This window comes from Diorhabda sublineata, chromosome 7 (assembly GCF_026230105.1).
Source record: "Diorhabda sublineata isolate icDioSubl1.1 chromosome 7, icDioSubl1.1, whole genome shotgun sequence".
Lineage (NCBI taxonomy): Eukaryota > Metazoa > Arthropoda > Insecta > Coleoptera > Chrysomelidae > Diorhabda > Diorhabda sublineata.
In genome coordinates this window covers 12,570,217-12,597,353 of record NC_079480.1, presented here as the reverse complement: position 1 = coordinate 12,597,353, position 27,137 = coordinate 12,570,217, and the positions used below count along the sequence as shown (strand labels likewise).

Below are 27,137 nucleotides of genomic sequence, written 5' to 3'. Positions count from 1 at the left end.
CAAAAAGAACAATTTATTTTATTTGGTTTTTATTCCTGTACAAATATGCACGAGATAAGCTATATTTAACTTTCAATGATTTATTTTACTGTAAAGAACATGTGACCAAAGAACAAGTGAAAGTTAAAGTCCTTTCATACATATAGTGCACCATTCTAAATTAATATTAATGCAATAAGTTGGTATTCTTGCATCGTTAGTGATATTTATACTGAATACACTGTTTATGCTCCAACAACACTCACAAGAGCGTTTCGTTAACCAAGCTATCGTCTTCGGAGACAAATAAGCGCGTCGTATAATGTAAATGCTGTGTAGTGGTACCAATAGACAGTATGTTCAATATTACTGACCTGATTTGCTAGATTTGTACTTGGAATTCAACTATTTAGGTTTTTATAATAAATTAAAAATTTAATTACGTCACTTTAATCATAAATAATTCCATTTCACATTTTATTATGGGATTCCATTTCGGTCCTGCTTTTTCTTTCCTAAATGGTTTGAAATGCCCCATTATCAAAAATGAAAGTGATAATGTCAAAATGGAAAAAAACAATTTGATAATATGAAAAATATGAAATCAAATGATTAATTTAAAATAATAAAAGTTTTGTATGCATGGGAATTATCTAAATATTTCTCAAAATTTTCTTTAATATAGATGAGCTAATACAATTTACTGGTCTTTTATTGGTTTCTATAGAATAATAGATAAAAGTTTGGACAGGCCAAAACCTTACATAGCCATATCATAAGATTGTTTTCAATAAGTTCCTATTTATCAATAAATGTTAGAACTTTTATTTTATTCCATATTCCAAGAATCTCTTCCCAACAAATTTCACCGAAATTAAGATTTTAGACTTATCCATTAGTAAGCATTTCCAAGTTGTATAATAGTAATGGATAATGCAAGTTATCTTTACAAAAATTGTCCTCAACCAACTGATTAAAACAAGATTTACAGAATTGGCTAAGTTCAAAGAATAATAAAGCTACATCCTGGTACTGTGAGAAATGAACTGTATTCATTTGAGCACAAGGCTTAGGTACTTCGAAGGAGTAGTGCTAATACATTGAGAAATGAAAGTAGGACAAAAATTGTATCCTTTGAGAGGAATATATAATTTTGGAAGTAGAACAATGAGATGAGATCTGGAAAGTCAAAACGAACTCGGCTGCTGTCTCTTTACGTGTCTTTACTATTTCAACCTTTAGGATATTACCTATTTAACTATGTCTTGTCCTTCCATCATTTATTTTAATTCCTTATATCCTTATTCACAAATGAACTACTGGTATTATGACGTCAGTCTTAATATAGCGTCGTCAATTTAGACGCAATAGCTGTTGACAGGAATAGCCTCTTTTGGTAAAAGTTTATATATTTTGGAAGTATAACAATGAGGTAAATTTTCCATTCAAGTATTCCAAGGTTTTCTTCTTTCTTTATAAAACACATAGTTTCGGTTATGAAGGTGATAATAACCTTTTGGGAGGAATCTACATATTTTGGGAGTAGAAGAATAAGATATACTTTTATTTGGAGTATTTCAAGGTTTACTTGTTCTTTCTTTGTGGTATACGTAGTTTTTGCCATGTAGGATAGGGATAACCTTCTTTAGGAGTATTCTACGTATTTCGGAGGAAGATCAATGAGTTGCAGTTTTGTCAAGGTGTCTATACCATTTCAATTTTTGGTATTTCACTCATTTAATTTGACCTTTCATCATTCATTTTAATACCTTATTCACTAGCCTTCATTCATTTTCATCTACTTTAGCTCTAATTCTGTTCTTAGCATTTTATTTTGGAATATTCTGATGGTTCTCTTCTTCTTTGTTCGTGAGACTCATAGTTTTTCATGCGTAGGTGCCAACAGTGGTTTAATAGTTGTTTTCTAGATTCTGGTACAAATGAACTACTGGTATTATGACGTCAGTCGTAATATAACGTCTTCAATTTAGACACAATAGTTTGTTGTGGATAGGGATAGCCTCCTTTCGGAGAAGTCTCCCATATCTTTTTGAAGGGGTTGTACGTATTTTGGAAGCATTTAAAGAGAAATTAAAAAAAGATGATATTGCAAAAACCCGTGGGGTGGTTAGATTTCCACAATATTATTGCGAACTAAACCCGATTGAACTGGTACGGGTAAAGATACAGGGAGACATTTCAAAAAAAAAATTATGTTTTATTATTTAAATATTGTCTCATAACAACAATGAGACTGTATTGTTGTCTTAGTAAAATGAGAATGAACTCTAGAAAAAATACATTTAATTAACCAAAAAATTAATTTATAAAAATATTTTCTACACGATTTAAAGAGTCATTGTATCATTCATTATTTAAAATAGTGACCTTCAACAACCGCACTGTGGAGTCCAATGACGGCACTCAGGTAAGTAAGAAACATTACAGTCAAATCGAGTTTATCAGAAGAGAAAGGCGCAGAACGGTTTTACCGTTTATAGTGACAACAAACTCTCATCCATTTAAAAAAAAAATGTTTTTAGCGTGCGTTTCTGTGATACTGTTTTTGTTTAATACTTGGATAGATGCATCTCTTGGTAATAAATATTTTTTTTTTTAATTTTCAAATATGTTGGTGTGTATATTTTCATATTAAAATAAAATATGAAACTCTATATAACATTTGAGGGAACTGACCTATAACATTTATTATATAAAATTTATTTATAACTCGATTTGAATGTTGAATGCAACTTTTGGTACAATATTTACCATTACTAAGTAACAAAGGGAGTGGTGAATTAATTTTTGATACTTTCAAAATAATTTAAAGTCTGATAACGTTTTTGATGAATTTAAACATTTATTTTTTCTGTTTATCCCATTCATTATCTTTATATTAATACATATTTGATAAATTATACTGTCCTACACGATTTTTGTCACACAATACAATTATTTCCATAAAACTACTCAGTATGTTCTTTAAGCCTTAAATGTAAAGCTAATATTACTAACAATGACAACAATTTATTAAATAATCCATGTAACAAAACTAACAATCAATAACTTAGGTAACTAAGTAATTAGTGGCGCCTTATGTCCTCCATCATTTTCTATATATCGAATCAGTCGCTGAAGGGTTGATAGGACAGCTGCAATTTCTTCCATTGAAATACTTCGTATTGCCTGTCGTATTATTTCAATCAAACCATCTCTTGTCGTGGATCTATTAGTGTAAACAAGATCTTTTAATCGGCTCTACAAATAAAAATCTAAGCAAGTTAGATCTGGAGATATGGTTGGCCAACGAACCCTCGTTGAATACTGGAGATCCAGACGTTTGAATAAAAATTCTTGCCGCAATTTATGGGATTGAGATGTTCAAAATGTCATCCATCATTTTCTATAAATCAGTCGCTGAAGGGTGGATAGGACAGCTGCAATTTCTTCCAATGAAATATTATTTTAATCATGTCATCTCTTGACGTGAATCTAAACGAGATCTTTTAATCGGCGCTACAAATAAAGATCTAAGCAAGTTAGGTCTGGAGATATAGTTGGTCAACGAACTTTCGTTGAAACTAGGAGATAAAGACGTTTGAAGAATAATTCTTGCCGTTTACACATTTCTTAAGATATCTCGGATCAGAAATAAGATATCGGCATAATTTATTTCTGTTTATCAGTATTACACTTAAATTATTATTGGAGTACGATCTTTGGGTTATTATACAGGCGTACAAGATTTTTGTAACACAATACAAACAACTAGTTTCATAATACTATACTTTCAGTATGTTCTTTAGATCCATTAGATTACTAACAATGAGAACAAATTATTAAACCATTAAACAAATCTAACAATTAAATATTTAGTCAACTAACTACGTAATTAGTGACGCTGACGGGTGCTTAGGACAGCTGAAGTTTCAATTCCAGCCATTGAAATACTTCGTATTGCTTGTCGTATTTGTTAATCTAATCTTAAGAAATGTGTAAACAGCGAGAATTTTTCTTTGAACGTTTGGATCTCCTGTATTCAACGGGGGTTCGTCGGCCAACCATATCTCCAGACCTAACTCGCTTAGATTTTTATTTGTGGCGCCGATTCAAAGATCTCGTTCACACTAATAGATCCACGACAAGAGACGGTATGATTGAAATAATACGACAGGCAAAATGAGGGATTTCAATGGAAGAAATTGGAACTGCTGACCTATCCTTACGTCAGCGATTGCTTAGATTTATAGAAAATAAAAAATTACGACAAGAATTTTTATTCAAACGTCTGGATCTACTGTATTCAACGGGGGTTCGTTGGTCAACCATATCTCCAAACCTAACTTGCTTAGATTTTTATTTGTGGAGCTGAATAAAAGATCTCGTTTACACTAATACATTCACGACAAGAAATAATATGTTTGAAAGGTTACGACATAACTAACTACTTGAAATACTTCGTATTTCCTGTTGTATTCTTCTAATCATTGAAAGGTCAGTTACAAACATACAAATGAAGCAAAGAAAAGCGTGTTGGAGAACGAAAACCAAAAAAAGCGACTATTATGAATAAATATATAGACCTTATGGGCTAATCTTTCGAAAAGCAATGTTTCGAACTTGTTCGTTTCGCTTTTTTAAAAAACTTTTGCTAGCTTCGTATTCTTATGAACCCCGATGTATGAAAGTGTCCCCAATGAACAGGTGCATTGAATTTGAAGGGAATTCTCCCATATGGATGTTGTAATACTCCAAGCTTTGGTTTTTAATTGTCTCGTCTGAGAGAACAATGAGTGATCAAGTATGATGGCAGTGAATATTTAATAAATTTCCGTCACACTTTCTTGTTTAATTATTTTATTTAGTCATTCTTCTAGATAATAAGATTACGGTAATTATATGAGATCCAAAACCGTATTTTTATTGAACCATAAAATATGACAATTACTTTCTGTTAAATTCTGCATAATGAACAATCATTATTCAATATAATAATAATAAAGTTCACTGAATTAACCACTTTTATAAAATCAATAAAAGAAGACCACATTTACAAATCAATCCAGGATAATATTTTCACGAACTCGTCCACTGACATAGTCCATGAAGTCGGCCCTGTTCGATTAATTAATAGAATTCCTGTTTAAACGATGGTTTTTTATATATGGCGTGGCGGTAATTTGTTTATATACTGTTTTTATAACCTATTTCCGGTGTGTTGTGGCCGTTTTTATTAAAACAATTTCTTAGTGATTTCAAACATTCTGAATATGATTAAAGTGTATATAAACGAGTCTCTAACGATCGTAAGCAATCATTAAATAATCTGAAGTCATCCCCAACATATTGGGATAGACAAGTAAAGCAAACGGTGAATTTAAATTAAAGAAGTGTTTGGTAGTAGGTTAGTGCATAGTTAAATGAATAATTAAGTCTTAAGTTGATAATTTAGCGTGATTAAGTGAGTGTGTGTAAATTGAGCCCATCGTTTGACAACTGTTTAAATAAATAAGAAAAACATTACATTGGTGTAGCTAAAATAAATAAATTAGTGCATCAAACCGTAGAGTTAGAGACTAGTCTTAACAAGTTACGACATGTTTAAATTGAGGCGGAAGAATTTTCACAGAGGACAACCGACATCGCTTATAAGACAACCTCTGAATTTTGAATCGTTTAGATCGAACCTAAAAGGAAAAGATCAAGGACTTCAGAAACGAATTCTTGATAATAATCCTAAAGCATTATACTTTAAATCTCGTAAAGCACCCCACGTCAACAAGACACAACAATCGACTTCAAAAGACATGAATATCAATTGACAATAGAAATCAACTGACGTCAATCGGCAAAGACTTCAATCAACATCAATTGACAATCGACATTAACTCTAATATCAATCGACGTCGAAAAGCATCAATTGATAATCGACTTCAATGAATACCAATTGATGTCAAAAGACTTCAGTCGATATCAATAAATATCAATTGACAATCGTCAACAATAGACATCAATTGACGTCCAACGACTCCAGTCATCAATTGTCAAGAATAGATATCAATAAACAAAATATTTCAATCAATATCAATTGACAATCGATTGTAACGAATATCAATTGATGTGTAATCACTACAATCGACGTCAATAAACATCACTTGACAATCGGCATCGATCAACCTTCAGTCAAAATCGATTGATTATCGATGTTAAACGACTCGAATATCAATCGACGTCGAAAGGTCTCAATCAACATCAATTGATAATCGATTTCAATGAGAATTAATTGACAATCGACATAAGTAGACGACCCAGAAAGTCAGAAAAGTTAGTTAATACTTAATTTTTAGATATAGGTAGTCTTTGTAGGACTACTTTTATATTTTTCGGTACACGAGATTTATGTTTAAATTGTTATTAGACTGTGTTATCTCTGAATGAATATAAAAATTATATTTTTTTTAATCATAGTATTTTTTCAATATTATAACCTGGCTGACTAAAAAATAACCTATTAGTTGATGTTGTCTAAATGGTTAGATAAGTTACTTCAAATAAATATGATATGATCATTTTAACAAAGAAGACTCAATGATCGTAACCAAAGATCGAATTGGATGAAAACAACAACAAAATATAACCAACAATTAAAGTCAATTACCTGAAGCAATAAAAACTGAAAGGGATTTGATAGAGGAAACACGATTAAATGATAAAAGGCTAGGATCAGGACTGAAATGAAATTAAAGTGGTTAACCTCAGAGATAGAACCAGAAGTCAGAATATTAGAAAGGAACTAGGAATTCATGATGTGGTGATATGAGTTGGAGAGGTCATGAAGATAGAAAACACCTATACAAATATAGTATGAGATCTACAGCTTAGCGTCTCAAGAAGAGCTCGGGAGAAGATTAAATATTCGGAATCAAACAGGGCAGATTCCTATCAAGAAAATTCTTATGATGATTTGTCTCATGTATTTTTTTTTAGCCGAGACGTTTTTGGTTGCTATTTTCTCTTTTGGCATGCAACGATCTTTTATTCTAAACAGCTTTGATTCTTGCTACCTTAAATTGACTTTAGAAATACTACAAAGCAATGAACTAATGAAATAAAGAAATAAATTATACCGGTGTGAATGAGGCATCTATCGTCTCTTTTTTGGAGTAATTAGTTCTGCAACAAATACATGAAACAAAGTGCTAAATCGTTTTTAGGTTATATAATCCGATTATTCTCATTTGATGGTCCAAAAGTTATTTATGTCTCATGTTTATAATTTTTTGATAGATTTTTTATAGAAATTTCGTTTATAGTAATTGACTTGTTCTAAATGATTAGCAAAAGGTTATCAGATCCAATTTCACGCATCGAGAGTAAAAAAATAATGACTTCATCACTTATATCATTGAACCAATTACGACATTTGTTTTATTGCGGGAGTTATTTCTTGATATTTTTTGTATATAAACCACAAATGATGACACTGAATATTTCTTGGTGAAAAACATCATGAACATTCAAAATATTTCTAAGTTTAAGAAGAAATACATTTAAAAATCATCGACAGGATTCTTCAAATATTTAAAATGGCGCTACGTTATGTTACAAAGTGAATAATTCGTTAGCTTGGTTAGGCGATACTTGGTCTTATCGTAAACCGGATATTATCATCATCTCCGATAATCTAGCAGACATTAAAGCTCTAAGCTTCAATACCGTAAGATTCAAGCTGATTTGGGAATGCTTTGTCAAGTTAAATGAGCTAGGAATACGATGTAGTGGAGGAAAAAGAAATAACTGACTAACTTGCTAAAGTATAAACCCTGAAATAGCACTTGAAGCCTTTTGTGCAATCAGCTACGCAACAATAAACGATATACTGAAAGTGATAGTTGAAGACATTCCTGTTGAAAGTATCAATCATCAGTCTTCTTTCTGTTCTCTCAAAAAAAATATGCTTAAAACTACAAGGACTTCATCAGGAGGAGAATAAAAAACCGAAAAGACAACATACTCATAGCAAAATAGAGGGAGAACTCTTCAAAAGATGTAATAGCAATAAAGAGACCAGACGTTAGGTTTAGCAGAAAGTGAAATGTCCAAATTCTGTTACGTAGATTTTCTCGAAGAATGAGGGACTACGGATCTTCAAGGCATTACACCTGGGAACGTATGAAATAGAAGACGGAGATTTCTGGTATTTAGAGCCATCGCACAGCTTGAACTTTCTATAATAAGTGGTATTAATAGATCAGTTTTTAGTACAAAGCACACAGCTTCAAGGAATGCTTGGGATTGTCATGCTGGGAGATAAATTTTCTGCCCATCAGGCGTTGGCCAGAACGTACGACATTTTTCTTCAATATTTTGTCACAGCATTTCTTCAAAATCCCTCCAATTTTCACATACTCTTCTTCCAAAACATCCACAAACCATCATCGAACCAATTTAGGTTTTTTAGCCCACTGCAACCCTTCCAAAAAGACCAGCTTCTATCAATCCCTTTTTCACTTATAGGCAGATTCCTAGATTCATTGATCTGAGCTGTTATCCGTGAGTCGTCAATAATGTTTGTCTTTAGCGGTTGTGATTTTTCGAAACCCTGAACGTTTTTCTACCACCAAAGCTTCTGGTGGCTGCATCTTTTTTTACGTTGTAGTCCACGGTACGTCGAGTTAGTTTTAATTCGACGGCAATGGTACGGTAGACTATATAGACTTGCGTTTAATGCACGAGTTTCAACCGATAGTTTCGTTATGGTTTCGCTTATTTTAAAACTTATAATTCGTATGCGAACTTCACAAAAAGATGTCTTGGTCTAATGAATATAAATCACAGTACCTTCTTGGGTCTAACTGAGACTAAACTACAATAATAAACACTGAAGAAATAATTTACACTGAAATAATGAACAAATCAGCCAGTAATTGCAAGTTTTAACTTGTCGCATTTACCGACAAAATATAAACATGCCCTCGTATAAAGTAGCCAAATAACGGACATTATTATTTTTGGTCTGTAAGACACCATTTAGATCTTGACAATATGAAAGGAAAATTTGTTTAAGTGTATTATTTTTAAATTTAATTAATGAATTATGGGGTGGGCTAAAAGTTTTGACGGATAGTGTACATAAGTGATTCTTCTTTCCAATAAAACGAATATATACTAATCTGATAAGTTTAATAGGATACAATAAAATCCCCTACTACATCACAGTAACGTCTACCTCTAATTATTTTTTTTTTGTTTTCGAGGAAAATTTAGAATGCTATAAACTAAATTTAAAAAAACAGCAAATAAGACAGATATAAAAGGCTATGAAGTTTGAATTTAATGGCTTTTAATATATTTTTAATTAACATCTCGTTATACGAGGTGATCTAAGTATTATAGAAATATTCCAATAAGATAAAAAGACATTAGCAAATACAATGTTTTTATTTTTTTTTTTCTTAAAACATAAGTTATTTGGATTCAATTTAAACTGTGTAAAATATGAGAATCTAACCTCAAAAATGTTATATTCAATACTACTTGTTACGAATTTTATAGGCATTTGCCTGTCGCTTGAAAACAAATATGGCTGATGGACGACACACCTTACATCTCTCAATATGTCGTATGACTTAGACACAGATGGCGCTGCAATTGTCCATATGACGTTTATAAAGTACCAACTTTCAAAAGACTATGTGTAAAGTTTCATGACATTTCGATTAGTCACAAAAGTGACAGCCATTTAAGTGAAGTTACTTTTAGTATTTTCAAAACAATTTTGTGTGTTAATTTATCATTGCTTCTTGATGAAAAAAATATCGAGCTCTCACACATCAGTTTTCATCATCAAAAACGTTTTTGAACAGTCAAAATAATGAATTGATGGGTCATTCAACGTACAGTCCTTGTTAGGCACCCAGTTATTTCTTCTTATTCCCGCGGATCAAAAATAAATTATAAGGTCAACATTTCTACACCTAAAGAAGCGGTTGATGCGTTCAAATCGCCTCAATTGGAATGGAAAGAGTAAATTCATATCCAATTATAAACATTTATTTTTATTTTTCTATATCAAAACTTGAGTAGCAACCCTAGTATTAGGAAGTTATTTGAAGAAAGACAAAATTTAATAATTTTTAGATATTTAGTGTTACGCCTCCATAATTTTAGAGAATATATAAATCTAAATCAAAGTAAAAGTGATGATAATTTACTAATACATTTCGAATTATCTTCCATACTTTCATGTTCATGATTTAATACTCTCAGATTGGAATTTACGATCGTTTAAAATCGATTAACCGTCTATTTTTAAAACTTTTTAATATTATAGTAACGAAATACATTATATAATCTATAACAAATTAAATAGAATTTTTGATAAAGCCGTGTTTTATTTGAAATTATCGCTTCTCTGAAATAATTCCGTAGAATTTTGGAAAAATTTTAATGTTAATAAACAAGAACAAACTGATTGATGATAATTTTTTTTTGGACAATAGAGTTATTACAAACTATTCTCATTGTAAAGTGGAATTTATTGTTGAGAATAGACGCTAGTTTAGAGCGTAACGTGGTACAGCTTCGACTGGACAGCCATCTCAAATTAATGCAGCGTCAAATGTAGGAGCGCCAAGCTCAAAATGATGACAAAAAACACTAAAATTTACCACCTCTATCAATAGATAATTAATTGACTCAGTTTTTAGCTTAATTATTTAAAATATTCACCTCGACCATTGCACTTCAGAAGACTAGAAAGCAGCTGATAATATAGGTTAACGTTGTTTGCTACGAGGGCCGTTTTTTTTTTCAACCTAAGATTGCTCCGTGCAGACGTAACACGGGCAGAAAAAAGCGGACATGGGCTATAGGCGACTACTAAGCTCTCGCACTACACACTTCGCCATTTTTGACATTCAGGCGTCAGTCGGCGTTGTGCTACAACCACGTAAACATCTCCGCTCTCGTTTTCTACAGGCTGAAGGCCATAATGCAGAAATTCATCAGAGAATAAGTCGTGTGTATGGGGAAAACTTCATGAGTGATGGTGTTGGGGGACCAAGGACACAAATATGTCGTTTCAGATGACCTGGTACAACGAGTTCACAGAATGGTTAAAGAAAACCGCAGATTCATAATTACTGCTTTGTCTACAGAATTTTCAGAAGTTTAAAGGTTTCAAGTCGCAGTGGACACCTCAACCGAATTCATCAAATTACCCACAGATTTCTGACACATCACAGACTCAAAAGAGAAGCTTATTTGGCGTGTTTTACTAGATATAGCTCAACAGTTCAATAATCAATCAAATGGTTGGACAAACGAGCAGCGGCAAAAAATAAAGATGTTGAGGATCTCAATGCGACCATTCAGAATGTTCTTCCGGACAGTTGGTTTCCTTCAAATCATTCGACATCGTTATGAACCAGGATGACGTAGTCAACTATCCCACGGAGTTTTTAAATTCACTGGAATTGCCCGGATTACCACCTTACAATTTGCAGTTAAAAGTAGGATCAGTTGTCATCATGCATTAATCAACCTCGAATGTGCAATAGAACAAGACTGGCTATGAAAAAGGTGATGATTAATGTCTTGATCCCGCGTATACCGATGATTCCAACGAATTTACCATTCGATTTTGAGCGTTTACGATTTCCGTGGCCGTTACGATAACTATAAATAAATAGCAAGCCAATTCATTTGAAGTTTGCGGAATCAACTTGGAATTTCCCTGTTCCGGGCATGGACAATTATACGTCGCGTGTTCGCGCGTCATCTTGGTTTTAATAAAAAATGGATTCTTTTTGTTTGTTTTAAGTTTATTTTATACAAAAGTTCAAGTCTTTTATTTATCGATTTATGCGGTACGAGGTCTGCAGGGTCAGCTAGTATGTAATATAGTTTATAAGGAATCAATAAAAGCATTATAGTTTCTTCTAACGAAAAATCAAAGTTACTTTAGATACTAGTACGTAAAAAAACATACTTATTACCATTAAACTTATGTATTTTGCTAAATTTTTCGCTAGTAGAAAAAATATTTTATGTAATTCGTATGTAAAGGACTTTTTTCAATTCAAAAGAGGCTACTTTACACCATTGTTACATAAATAACTATTTTGATATTCATGTTTTATAAACATCCCTCAATCGTACTTTAAAGAGGTCAAGAAAACCTAATATAATATTATCTCGATCTGTCAATTTCTTTTCTCGTGGTTCTTGTCGGTTTTTTTTGTATTTACTAGAAAACTATTCAAAAACCAAATAGAAGCAAATAAAAACTTGCAATTACTTTTCTTATTGTTTCAGCTCCTTCTCACGGTAAAGTAGTAGTATGTTATTTAGGCAGCTGGGCAGTTTACAGACCAAACCGAGGATCTTTTGCTATAGAGAATCTAGATCCGCGTTTATGCACTCACCTGATTTACACATTTGCAGGTTTAAATGTTACCCAAGATAGTCTAAGGTCATTAGGTAAATATTATAACCTAAAAATCTAATACTGAGCTGGATTGGAATTTGAACCATTTTAAGTATAATTTTGTACACAATTTTTTAATATCGTGTTCTATTTTTTTAAAGATCCTTGGCAAGATTTGACAGAAGATTATGGAAAAGGAGGATATAAAAGAATAACTGCCCTTAAAAATAATTATCCGCATTTGAAAGTAAGTTTGGCTGTAGGAGGATGGAATGAAGGATCTACAAACTATTCTAGACTTGTAGCAGACCCTGCGAGGCGAAATAGATTTGTGGCGAGCTCCTTGGATTTCATAAGGTAGGAAAATAATTTTTGATTCAGGCTTTTCCATAAAATAAGCATTTTCACAATGAAATTGTGAAAATTGAAAATGAATTGGCATTGAAAAATACATATTTGAGAAGCTTAGAGTTCCCTCTATTTTTTGACAAAGTCACCGTTCAGACTAACGCATTTTTGCATGCGGTATAGCATATTCTTTATGTCTGAGTCATAAAAGTCTGTCATCGTGCCAAGAAGATAGCTTATAACCTCTTCTTTCAGCTCTTCATCGGTTGTGGAATGCGTCCTTCCACATCTTGCACAAACCTTGACATATAATAAGGGGTCTCTCAGAATGTTGTGAATGCAGGACTTGCTGACATCAGAAATCATCTCGAACCATTAACCTTTGATCTTTCAGCATTGCTTTATACACTTTCGCAATCACATCGGTAAACGATGGCTGACCAGAACGTTGCTTGTCATGATTGTCTTTGAATTCTATGCACCATTGGTCCAAATTTTGCACACTCATACACCTCACACAGCTGGGAATGTCTGCCGGACGAACGTCTTTCGCGCACAAAAAGGAATCGTGAGAATAAAATGGCAACTTCATCTTTCACGACTACCAAGACAAGAATGAACGTTGAAGTCAGCTTGCTGGGGAGGGAACTGGGAGAAAGGGATCCAGGAATTTCGTCAATCTCGTCAAATCCCGCCTAACAGCGCTCTCATGGTTATGGTTTTTAGTTTACATAATGATTAAGATGTAAATAACTTGATAACATTTATTTTTTTTTAATTCTAATATAACAAAGATGGGGTACAAGAGGTTTTAACACTTTCATTTTACTATATTTATGATAAATTCTTCATTTCAAAATAATTATTTTTTGCAATATTTACATTTTGGAAAAAATGCTAGAACTCGTCACATAAAAAAACGAAGAATTTATAGATTAATTATTTATGATAACATATTTCTTAAGTCGTGTGACTAATTAAGAAAAAAAAAACATTTTTTTGTCAAAAATCGATCATCTCCTTCAAGAGCAATACAATCATTCCAACGCTTCTCTAACTTCTCGTGCTTGTAGAAGGATTTGTCTTTTGTCTGAAAATAGGACCCTATTTTCACACAAAAGACAATAGCTTCTTCATTTGAGCTAAATCTCTTACCGGCGAGCATCTTTTTGAGATCAGCAAATAGCCAGTAGTCACTCGGTGACCAGATCTGGACTATACGGTGGATGAGGAAGCAATTCGAAGTGTAATTCGTTCAATTTAACCATCGTTACCATCGACATGAATCGATGCATTGTCTTGTGAAACAATGGGTTTTTCTTGAGCATATGAGGCCGTTTTTCCTTGATTTGTGCATTCAAACGCTTCAGCAACTCTTTTGGAAATAGTTGATGAACATTATTTGATGCGCATCCCAAAAAACTGAAGCATAACTTTCCCAGCTGACTGTTGGGCCTTAGACGCTCCGGACTTGGTTCACCGGCTGCAGTCCACTCAGAAAATGATCGTTTTGATTCCAGAGTGAAGTGATGGATCCATGCTTCATCCATTGTCACATATCGACGCGAAAAATCTGATTATTAAGTGTAAACATGACCAAACATGCCTTTTGAAATCTTTACGACCTCAGCTCTCTCACACAATTTCAATTTACCATTAGATCAATTTGTGGGCTGTTTTGATGTTTTCTGGAGTAACCACTTCAATTGAACGATCATCAATGTCTGTACGAACACGTTTAAATTCAACAAACCAAGCCATTGCCGAGCTTGTACAGTATTTTTGTATCAAGAAACAATGATAAATTAACACACAAAATTGTTTTGAAAATACTAAAAGTAACTTCACTTAAATGACTGTCACTTTTTGTGACTAATCACATAGTCTTTTGAAAAATGGTACTTCATAAACGTCATATGGATTTGACAATAGCAGCGCCATCTGTGTGTTAGTCATACGACTTATATTCTTACTATTAGTGTCATACTAATTTTATTATCATGGCCCCTTCAACCTAAAAAGAAAGGATAGAACTTCTTATGTTGGTAGGTTATAGCGATAGACTTCAAAGTCATGAAGAAGCACGTGCTTTATTTAATAAAATACATTTTGAAAGACCTCCAATTGCCAGAAGCACAGTAAGCAGAAAAGTCTAATAATTTAATAAAATGGGTACTTTGAGTAATGTTCCAAAATCTGGAATAAGCGACGGTGCAAAGTTAGATATTTTGTTGTCATTAAAAGACAACCCTCAAGCAACTACAGCAGACGTTGCCTTATAACAAAATTTTAGTTGTTTGTTGTAAAGTTTTTAAAGTAAGAAAAGCCGCAACTTTCATTATTTGTTGATTATAGCACGAATATTTAAATCGTTCTGCACTTCTTGAAGCCATTTTTTCCTTGATTATCGTTTTCTTTCCTTACCATTTGGATTTGGCTTTTGTGACCATTTGTTTTTTTGCATTGGATTTTTCTTATTAATTTCACGTTTTCTCCATTCGTTTTTTTTTCTCATCTAATAACTATTTTTCTGTACGATATATCGTCCTGTTGTTTTATAATCCTACCCACTCCTGCATCGCAAAAGTTTTCTTATATTAGTGCCATTTCTGGAATTAACCGTATCTAGTGAATCTCTCGCTATAATCCTTGTTTTACATACATACAGTGTGAATAAGATGAAGAACTTAAGAAGAAAAGATGATTTACAAAAAAGTTTACGAAACCCTGGTATTGAATTAGTTACATTCTCAAAGTAAGCAAGATTTTTCTTGTATTTCAGAAAGTACAACTTTGATGGACTCGATCTAGATTGGGAATTTCCTGGTAAAAGAGGAGGAACTAAAGATGACAAAACTAACTTTTTATTATTAGTAAAGGTTTGTACCGTACGAGGTCTAACATTTCAATGATATATTTCAAATTATTAATTTTTTTTTTTAAGGAATTAAGGGCAGCTTTTCGAAAACACAATCTTTTATTAACGGCAGCTTTCAGTGCTGGAAAAGACACAATCGATGTAGCTTACGATGTAGAAGGATTATCTGTGTATTTAGATTTTATACATATGATGTGTTACGACTACCATGGTCCATGGGATAGAAAAACTGGGGCGAATGCACCTTTGAAAGGACCTGATACACTCAATGTGGTAAGTGTACATACCAGAGAAAAGTTCTTTTGGAACAAATACGAACAAATCTTGGTTACATTTGTTGTACTAGAGGTTAATTTGATTCTTGTAGTTACTGTTTTCTTCGGAGAGCAATAAAAATATGAAATTAGTTATCTACCATGTCAAAAGAGGTCTCAACTGATGACATATATTGTTGGTAATATTTTTTTAGTCTAATTACTCACTATATTCAATTATTTTCATAGACAGTGACTAAATTGCGCTTGTAACCATTAATATTAAGGGCTTAGACTGTCGACTGATGCCTCTAGGTCCGGTATACTAAATAATGGTACAAAGATGACTCAAAGATGAATGGCTTGGTCGCAGCAGAATTTTGAACGCCCCAAAATAAACGAATTCTCTGTGATGTAGTGCGGACGTGTGATACTCAATCGAACAAACACAGTAATTTCAATCTGCTCAGAAAGCAGAGCTGCCGTACAAGTCATCAAGGGCGAAACAGTGTGCTCCATGTTTATTCTGATGTGTGAGAAAGTCCTACAAGAACTTGTGAGAGATCCAGATATCCACGCTTTCTTGTTGTAGCTATTGCATCTTTCCACAGTCTGCTTGCAAAACAGACTGTACGGAAATAAAGACACCTGATATGAGACAAACTAAGCCATACAGATGAGCCTTCTGCGTTTATTATTAATCAATTGCCCCAATTAAGTAGGAGGATATTCGACTGGTGACTGTCACGGTCATCTAAGACGCCATCTCCACCCTTTGGGCATCACGGACGACCCGAAATGTTGATGAAACATTGAAGAAGAAAAAGCTGCAGACCACATAATCTGTGAGTATCCAACACTCTCACAGGCGCGGTTTTAAATACTTGAACAAGCCTTAAAGGTTGCCTAATGGCTTCAAAAGGCCTTTGGTAATTTCAAGTAGGCCTATAGGATTAAGATTAACGGTCCTTAGCCACGCAGTATTTTATTATTGAACTATTGAAGTCTCTGACTTTTTTGAGTTTTGAAACAGTCATTAGTTGTCCTATGTATAACATTTACATGGGGCTCAATTCTTTACCATTAAAAAAAATACAAAATATATATTTCAAATTCTTCAAACTGGTTTGGTTCTTGTTCTTCTTCTCTTTTTACTATAACCTTTCCATCCGTTTCTATTCTCTGTTCTTTCTCAAATCTAATATTACATCTCTTATCCATTTTTTTATCGGCCTGCTTCTTCTGATTCGTACTCTCTTGGAAATTCTGTTTGCATTCATTTTGCACACATGCCCCAACCACCTGACTCTTTGGGCACGAACTACTTGCGCAATGTTATACCCAGGACTCACACCCATACAGTACAATCGGACTAATCATCGTTTGGTACAATCTTATCTTTGCTGCTTTAGAGATTCCTTTTGCTTTCAGAATATCATTCAAGGACCCTATTGGTCTACATCCCATTGCTATCCGATTTTCTAGCTCTTTCATTTCATCATCCGTATTCGTAATGAAAACCTCTAGATAGTGGATAGTAGAGCTCTACTTTTTCAAAATGATAGTCCTTGATTTCCGTCCTGATTTTTCCTTTGCCGTTGCCTTTTCATATATTTAGTCTTTTCGCCACCCTAAGACTGAATCTTTTTGATACCTTTATAATCTATGAACAGTAGACGTGGTACTAGATTTTGGTGTTGATTGTTGCTCTGTATTATTTTGAGGTAAAAATCTGGCTCCTCCATAAAACCTCCTCACAGACCTTTTGGTTATGAATTAGTCCCAGTTTGTTTCTTATTATTCTGGCCAAAACTTTATAAGTCACATCCAATAATGAAATGATCCTGTAGTTCTCGCAACAGATCCTGTCAGCTTTCATATATTACAGCGTTGTTCCAATCATCTGGTAACCGCTCTTCATCCAAAATTTTTTTTATTGCACATCCTTTTATATACTTTTCGGCCACCTATTTTTAATATCTCCACTGTCGTATCATTTTCTCCTTCACTTTTCTCATTTTTCATATTTTACGAGTTTAAGGTTCTTCTACATCCCTTCCATTATCTGGTCTGCTGTCTGGTGTTGAGGAGTTTCTTTTTGTCATTCAGTAGATTATCAAAATTTTAGGCTCAACTTTTTAACCTCTAGTATTGGTCTTCTATAATTGCTCTCTCTTTACCTCTACAGTGTCCTAGTGCTCTTTGGTTTTTACCTTGTGCTCTTCTTACCTTCTGGTAAAGGTTCCTTATTTCTTTATTCCATAATTTTCTTCTATTGCTTCCAGATTTTACTCCATGCGTTTTCTTCTTGGCATTCTTCTGCTTTTGCCTGTTTTCTTGCTTCATCATATCTTATTTTGCTTTTATCTATAGTTTGATTCATTAGTCTGAAGGCTTATTAAAAGTAAATCGAAATATAAATATTTTGAGATTATTTTGAAGGTTTTTCAGGTTATAAACTAAATTATTTGTTTAGTTACCTTAAACTTCATGAATTAAATAAAATATTGACTTTAGCTTACTTTTTACTAAATTTGATGTTTGGAACCTGGACACTGGACGTGCACCAACTTTCCACATCACACTGATTGCAGTAGTAACTTGATAAAAGTTTGTTGTCAATTTCATTTTTTTTAGTTTTCTTTATTTGTTTTTATTATCCGATTCGTTGGTTTTTGGTTTTCAAGCTTATTTCAACTTTTCAGGAATATTCCATAAACTACATGTTGAGTTTAGGAGCCCCTCCAAGAAAACTAGTCATGGGAATACCATTTTATGGTAGAACTTTCTTCTTAGAAGAAGCTTTTAATTCATCCTCAAAGAGGAAACCGAGATTGGGATCTCCAGCGACGAATCTTGGATTCGCAGGTCCTTTCACTGCTGAAGGCGGTTTTATGGGCTACAACGAAGTGAGTAATATAATACCATGATAATTTAATTATTGTAGGTGGAAAAATTTAATTTAGAATAATATTAATATTATATCCAATTTGGTTATTTCGTTTGATTGGTAAGGTCGTTCTTCTTTTTCCTGTCAATTACTACCAACAAATCCGCTATGCAAACTTTTTTCTCTATCATATAAAAGAAGCATCTTCCCGGCAGATTTGAAAATAGCTCGGGTTCATCCGTTACCAAAAAGAGGAAAGAAGATGGTTTCCAATAACTACCGCCCGATTGCTTTAGTCCCAGCCATTGCCAATGTCATGGAGAAAGTCGTTAACCAACAATAATGAGATATCTTGAGTCCGCTAACATCATCAGCAACCATCAACAGGGCTTCAGTAAACATAGGTTAACCGGGGATCTCCTGGTCTATGTCACCAACGTATGGACTGAAGCTATAGAAAAATATCCAGAGCAATCTCACTGAACATATTTGGCATGATAATCTTCGTTTTTACTTATTGAATGGCTTAGTAGCTTTCTCAAAGAACGATCCATCCAGATTGCTATCGATGAACACATCTCGGAAAGGTTTGAGGTCAACGCTGGTGTTCCCCAGGGATGCATATTGTCATCTCCTGTACATCAGCGATTTACTCGACAAAACTCCAAACCCCAAATCAGCCGCCCCGATAAACTCGGCTAGCACCCAAATCTGTAGGCAACTACAGATCACCATAGTCAATACCGATCTTGAAAACATTCTGGAGCGGAGTGGAAGCAATCTTATTGAATTCAATGCAGCAAAGACACAGGCTGCTGTATTTACAAAGACTGGAACTGCAGCTTAGGATTTGATCCAATCTAGACACAAAATATCACCATCACCGCAAATTCGCTTGTTGAGTGTATTCTTTATCTTCTACAAGTCCCAGATTCGCCCATCTTAATATGTGGGCTCCCAGCATACCCTGAAGATGCTCGATTCAGTACAAAAGAAAACAGTTCGACTTATAAGCGATCCAGAGTTTACCAGGAACTTCGACAGCTTAGAGCATAGAAAAAAGGTACCAAGACACGTCTTCCCGAAGGAAATATCCACACGGCAGACACCACTCGAATTACTCCAGTGTAAAAGGGTTTACCCTCTTGTGTTTGCTTTTTACATAAAAAAAATTGTCCCGTAGGCAATTATTGAATAATCTGGAAATTTTCTGTGTTGGAAGAACATACCAGAATATTCGATAAATCGTCTGGGAAAGAAGGAAGCAATTTTCAATTTTATTAATACATAATTGAAACAGGGTTTATTAATTTTTGTAGATATGTTTGGAACTTCGAAACCTAGCTGCACATTGGAAAATTTATTGGGACGATGAATCTCGTACCCCATTCGCTATATCTGAAGATAAAGTGATCGTATACGACAACGAACAATCGATAGCAGAAAAGATTCATTTTGCGATGGAGAAGGGTTTAGCCGGAGCTATGGTTTGGTCTATTGATACGGACGATTTCCATGGAGATTGTTCGGAAGGAGAAAATGAACGTTTTGTTAATTTTCCTCTCATGCGTTGCATCAACAAATCTATCGTACAAAGTCTAAAAGATTTGGAAAATACTGTTAAAGATACTAAAACAAAGAGCGGTGAAGATAGAATAAGGTCCGGATTACTAGGAATATTTATTTTTTTATTTAAATATTTCATTTGATCTAGTCATATATAAATAAAAAAAAAGAGTATAAAGTAGAATCTTTCTTTTAACTACTATCAAAATTATAATTCCTAGGAAACAAGTAAATTTAACAGCTTGGAGGTGGTTTTCTCCCTATGCTCTGTTGTGATCTTCTCACTGTCAAGAATGGTATTCTATTTTTTATTTTTAAAAAGAACTGAATCCGATTAGATCGTTGAGAAGAAAATCATTTTTAGGATCTGTCGAATAGTCCATTTCCTGACTGTACAAATGTGTTCACATTAATCACATCCCCATCTGTTTCTAAAATCGAAGAACGTCTTGACTATTGCTCTTTCTTAACAATTTTCCAGTTCCTAAACTCTTTGACTATTATAAGTCTTAGAAGAATCATATGTTGTGATTCAATGCAGTTTTATTAATTAAAAATAAATAATTAAATTCAATTTAACCTTCTTGATTAAGTACTTTTAACTTAACTTAAGATAATTAGCAGTTTGGCTTTTGTAAAACACTGTCTCTCAAGACAATTGAAGGTTTGTTATTGTAAAAGACAATCTCTAACGACAGTGACAGTTTATTTGTGTAAAAGACAGGCTGTTAAGACAATTGAAGGTTTATTTTGTAAAAAACTATCTCTAAAGACAATTGCAGGTTTATTTTTGTAAAAAACAGTCGCTAAAAACAATTGACAGTTTGGTTAGGTTAGGTAAGACTGTCTCTGAAGACATTTGAAGGTTTATATGTGTAAAAAAACAGTCGCCAAAGACATTTGTTTTTTGTAAAATACCTTACCCAAAAACAATTGACCGTTTGTTTTTGTAATGATAATTGAGGGTTTATTTTTGTAAAAGACAGTCTTCAAAGACAATTGATGCTTTTTGAGATTATAAAAACGTCCCTATCACATCAGTTGATGTGGCAAGATAGTTTTTCAATTTATAAGTTTTTATATCCAGATAGGAGACAAAATTTTCTAATTGAATACTCGAAAAACATTTTGTGCTTTACTGTTTTTATAACTAACAACAATTTGCTTTGTCTAATAAATGCATATGTAGGTTTAGTTTAGAATTTTTGTACATATTTCGATTATATAATTTGCATACTTGGGTTTCCTTATTTATGAATGACATTTGTGAAATAAAAAAACTTATAATTATGAAATAAAATTTATTTGGATGGTAGGATTAAATATCAGCATCGGATAGTTTATTTAAAGCTTGCGACTGATTTTTAAAATGTATTTTATAATAAATACAAATTGAAAAAAAAAATTTATCATTGAAATTTGTTTAATAAAAATTGATCAACAACATTTTACAGCATTCACTAAATAGGAATAAAATAAATTTTTTTTATATACTTATTTTCTAAACTAATAACTTTAAAAATAAATAACATTTATATACATATTTTATAAACATTATACCGATAAATGATATAATCATCTAAATATTTAATTAGTATCATATAATTCTTTTACACAATTAATTTTAAAATCGAAAACAAGATCGTAGCAATATTCGTACAAATACACGAGTTTTGTACTTTATATAAATATATATCATTTCAACACTGACTATACTACTTTTCACTTTTAATTGAAAATTTATTGTGAATATTTTCGTTGTTATTTAGTGCCTAGGTTAATACAATTAAAACAGTCTTTTTACTAACATATTCTCACTATTTACTACCTTTGCAAAAACAATCAGATATGAATTAGAGAAGGCTCGAAGGACCATCTGTCCATGATCAGGAAACCATTCAAAAATGTATGGAAACGTAAAAACAAATATTTAAATGACTATAGTACCTGAAATTTTTCATTTAAATTGTCCCCTTAACGTCTTGTGAGTAATTTTATTTTTTTATAATTACAATACCGAACTGAACGCCTTCATACAGCAGCTCTTCGAATAAGTCCTCCACAGTATTCTACTGTCGTAGCAAATGATTCCTTTTAGGCTTATAGAGACTCTACTCTCATTTTTTATCTCCAACGATGAAATCAAAGAAAATTTCGAAAGCTGAAGCCCATCTTGGAAATTGGAAACAGCAACTAGCATCGGTAGGTGTGTATCGCTCCAAATAAAGTCTATTTTGAAAATGATTCAATAAATTTTGATAAGATTAGAAATTTTGTGTTTTATTTCAAATCTTCAGGTCACAGCAGTCGATTCAACTTTATATGTAAAACTACTACGGAGTCTTATTTCATATTGAGGTAAAATAGAGAAATAGTTTTAAAAAGAAGTTTTTTTTCGAGAACATTATCAAAACAGACATATGACAATGGTTAATTATTGAAAATATATCTTTGTTAAGCCCTGCATAACAATAAATAATAAAATTTTACTCGATATATTAATATAACGTGAAGAGGCACTATTCATAACAAAAAAAAATAAATTTTCAATCAAAATATTTTTCATTTGCTGTTGCCAACAATTTTTAGATTAATACTTTACATATAATGTTTATACAGAATATTTTATTATTATTATTATAATACAAAGAGAAACATGACATTAGATAGAAGGATAAGTGACTAGAATTAAACAAATTTGACAATAGATTTTTAACGTTATTATTATTTTCAAACATGCGTTTTAAAAATTGAAACTATCATCTAAAATTTTCACAGGAAACGGTTTTTTTGTGTGTGAAAAGCTAAAGTAAACCTCGAAAGGTGACTAGTAAATACTAATTTCACATTCAAAATTTGTTAAAATTACAATTTAAACATGATGACTTTGTTGAAATTTTCATTAAAAAAGTAATAGTTGGTAAGTTCTCTGAAAGTAGCTGGAGGTACAACCAATTTCTACTGAAATATATCAAAAGAAAATAGAAGAAGTGTAATGAGACTCCAAATGATTTGGTTGTAAACGGTGAAAGTCATTTTAGTTTGTCCAAATATATTATTATGAAACCTAATACTATAGTCTTAGTCTCTCAATGATAGAAAAGACCTTTTAGATAATAGTTTGTCCTCTAGAAAAGGAATAGGAGTAGTAGCAGTTGGTACAGGAGCTGGAGGTACAACCAATTCCTAGTGAAATATATTGAATAAAGAAAATAGAAGAAGTTTAAAGAGAAAGTCATTGTAGTTTGTCCAAAATACAACAAAATATGTGACAAGAATTTGAAACTTTTGCGATATTCACCATATTTTATATAAAAATATCCAACAAAGTCATATTTTGTAGAGAAAATTTTTTACACTTACCACAATGAATATTTTAACTAAAAATGAAAAGTACATTAACATGCTTTCACTAGATACATTATATACCATATAGATTCATTAGAATTTCATCAATGTACAGGTTTTTTTTATAATTTATGAAAGATATAATATTCATGCGAAAATAATTGTTATCGTATACACTATTTCACAACTTTTTGAAAAAAATTGTAAACGAGAAACCAACAATTTTTGAAAATGCCTACTAGATGTACAATATCTTTGCTTTTTTACAAAAACTACAATAAAATTATTATAATCAACTGGAAAAGTGAATTAAGAATAGTTAATGCAGTATTTCTAGAGTCACATGAAGTTCTATACATAAATTCTCAAGAATTATTTACTTAGAACCAGAAATAAAACGTTCAAAAGCGCCTTTTGTATCGACTCCGTGAGATCTTAAGCAAAAACATAAAATCCAATAAAACTTTTTCATATATTAATGTATTATTGTAAAATTGGAATAAATTAAAATTAAAAAAATATATACAAAATAATATGTACTTTGTAGGCACATTAGTCTGAAGCATTGTATGATAAATATTTCCCTATTCAGCTCAATTTTTTAAAGTAATTATAATATATCTCTATCTTTTTTTTTTTAATAACGATCGTCATTTTCAAATTATTGTCGCTCGTCGTTTTTCATTTTTTATTTCCATCGAGTATCTAATTCCACCGATTAAATGTTATTGCCTAATCAATTTCACTTAAATATCTTAAACTAAGTAGGAAAAACGATTTGCGTTTATAATCTGTAAATAAACAACAAACAACAAGATGATAAGGACCTTGAAGACATAAAAGGAAAGTGTACAAAGTACATTTGTGAGAAAATCTACAAGACTAACTAGCATTGAAACACTATCACCACCTTATAAGAGTTTTGGGGTTAAGGCAAGCCACAGACATTTTATAATAAAAGGCGTATGGGTTATAACATAAAGGCCGATTTGAGACAATGATATCTCATATCGTATCCCAATTTGTTTTTATGGCGAAAATATGAGTACCTCCAATAAGCGTCTCAAGATTAAATACCAATAAAGTTTAGCTTTGAGAAAAAAATCACCTCAATACTAAGGAAGCAAGTGGGATCAAAACACCATATGAGAAATGAACAGAAATACCATCAAATAGTACACGGATGGCTTTAAAACAACAGAAATTGATTAAGAGTGTACAGGCATAGAACCAAACACTCCAAAAGCCTGGGGTACACACCCAGCAGATATTTATGCAATTTAAAAATGTGTCCAGTTCAATCTAGATAGGAAATCAGGAAATCATCATCCTGTCCTACAGCCAAACAACCTTTAATGCTCTAAGATCTAATATCATGAAATCTAAGTAGTTTGGGAATGCTTGGACAAGTTGAACGGATTAAGCAAGAAAAATTTAAAAAAGTTACCCTGCAATGGATTTAGGAACACACAAGAATGGAGAGAAACGCAATAGCTGATAAGATTCGCTAAAGTATCAGTATCAGCGACATTATAATAGAAAAAGCATTGGAAAAGAAGGTAGATAGGGATAAAATCAATTATTGGGACAACCTACAGAGGTTGAGATAGGCAAATACATTCCTGAGAAACTATAATCAAAGAAGATCTCCTGAATGTATCGGCCTAAGTAGGAATACCAACAGGAGTTCCGCAAGGACACTGTTGCCTTAATAGACACCTGAAAACGCTATAGCAGATCATCATTGCGCAGATTCTGTTGAGTAGTGGATGAAACCTCTGCCCACATTCTCTTGAAGTGTGAGAGTATACAGAAGTTTTGATCACTACACCTGGGAATGTATGAAGTAGAAGACAAAGATCTCTGGCAATTGAAGCCAACCCACTAAACTTTTTGAAAAGAGTGGGATTGATTGATCAGCTGTAAACACCGAGTTTCCCCAGAATTTTAATAGTTAAGCAGTAATTTAAGTACTGAGCTCCCAATTCATTAATTACCTCGAAGTTGGCATGTGAGTACTGAAAAAAACTTGTTTAAATAATTTGGACTCTAGTTATACAAGAATCAATGCACTCACTAAGTGAAAGAAATTGGTGTCCAAAAGATTTACTTCAACCAGCTCAAGGAAATAGGTATGTGGTAGTTTGGTACCAAAATAGACACAGCCAACTCACCTTTAAAACAACTCAACCTAACGCCACTGGATCCAAGTACTTCGTCTATGAGTGGACATATTAAAATGTACACCGTGGAGAAAGAATCTCATTTAACACGAAAAAACTTATATAAGAAGGTCAAAACTGTTGACATAGCTTCTGACAGGGACGCTGTAGCTGCTTGCTTGTAAAAAATACCACAAAAACTTTTTGATTTCTGTGGTGTAGAAAAATGCTCCTCACTAGCTTATCCTATGGGTTAGATCTAGCTGAAACTGACAAGTGTATATTCTGTGGAGATGACGAAAAAAGTCAAGTTCCCCTAGATACAAAATGCCTCACCATTACAAGCATACACGAAAATATACTTTTAGATACTAAAACTGAAAGAACAAATATCCAACTCTACTGCAACCAGCACAGGTACTGGAGTTCAGAATTAGATGTCAAAAAAAGCTCTGATAAGGGACATATCCATAGGGATTCATGATTGGAAGAAACTAAGAAGAGATAAAGTGTACATTTTTATAATACTAATGTATACAGTGATGATCTATATGAAATGACAACATTACAACACTAAATTGAGCTTATTGCTAGATAATACAACTTTTTTGGTTTCTTCTCGCTTTTTTTCATCTTCATATCATTAGTAACACTATTAATGTAAAGTTATAAACGGTTCAAACGTTTTGATCACAAAATTTAATTGCAATAAAATCCAAAAATGCTACAAATTTTTATTGCAACCTGGCAACGTTTTATTATCTTCTTACTATGTTCATTTATTGTTCTGTACTACAATCAACTAACTGACTCCTGTCAAATGTAAACTAATACTGTGTATATAAAAATATAATAAATACAGATTGTCAGTAGAAGTAGACTCTCGATCAAAATACCACTACACAGATAAAAAAAATCGTATAATAATGGTAAAACTAACACCGTAGACATGCGCAATTGGGAACATTATACGGCGATTCGAAAGGTAACTGTACGATATAATAAAAAGACTTGAAGGCCACATTACCTAAGTTTTCTTTCAGTTACACGTTGAACCTTGTTTCAGATCCATCTGCCAGCATCAGGGATACAGTTCTGTTGTTCATCCAGATTAATCTAGCGAGACGCATCGGGTTTAATCGAGCCACATCAGCTATAGGCGCTGTGCTGTAAGATTTGACATTTTTCGTTTGCGATTGGCCCAAACCGAACATACCTAAAGTAGAATACAGATCGGTATATGAACTTCTACCTATATACTATATGATATACACACTTA

The 27,137-nt window shown here is 32.6% G+C and overlaps 2 protein-coding genes across 7 annotated transcripts in view; one reads left to right on the top strand and one right to left on the bottom strand.

The window, feature by feature from the left end:
* The first annotated feature begins 306 nt into the window (after nt 1-306).
* LOC130446383 (probable chitinase 2) lies at nt 307-21,648 on the top strand. The gene is made up of 7 exons (XM_056782609.1): nt 307-2,576; nt 12,301-12,465; nt 12,574-12,769; nt 15,543-15,639; nt 15,705-15,911; nt 18,598-18,801; nt 20,102-21,648. The coding sequence occupies exons 1-7, from the start codon at nt 2,513-2,515 to the stop codon at nt 20,489-20,491; spliced, it is 1,323 nt and encodes a 440-aa protein (XP_056638587.1). The 5' UTR covers nt 307-2,512; the 3' UTR covers nt 20,492-21,648.
* LOC130446381 (WD repeat-containing protein 7) overlaps nt 21,633-27,137 on the bottom strand; it is a 42,862-nt gene continuing 37,357 nt past the window's right edge. For all 6 annotated transcript variants that reach the window (XM_056782603.1, XM_056782604.1, XM_056782606.1 and 3 more), the window contains one exon: nt 21,633-27,074. In XM_056782603.1, the coding sequence (XP_056638581.1) occupies nt 26,902-27,074 (173 nt within the window). In that variant the 3' untranslated portion in view covers nt 21,633-26,901. The remainder of the gene's footprint in view (nt 27,075-27,137) is intronic.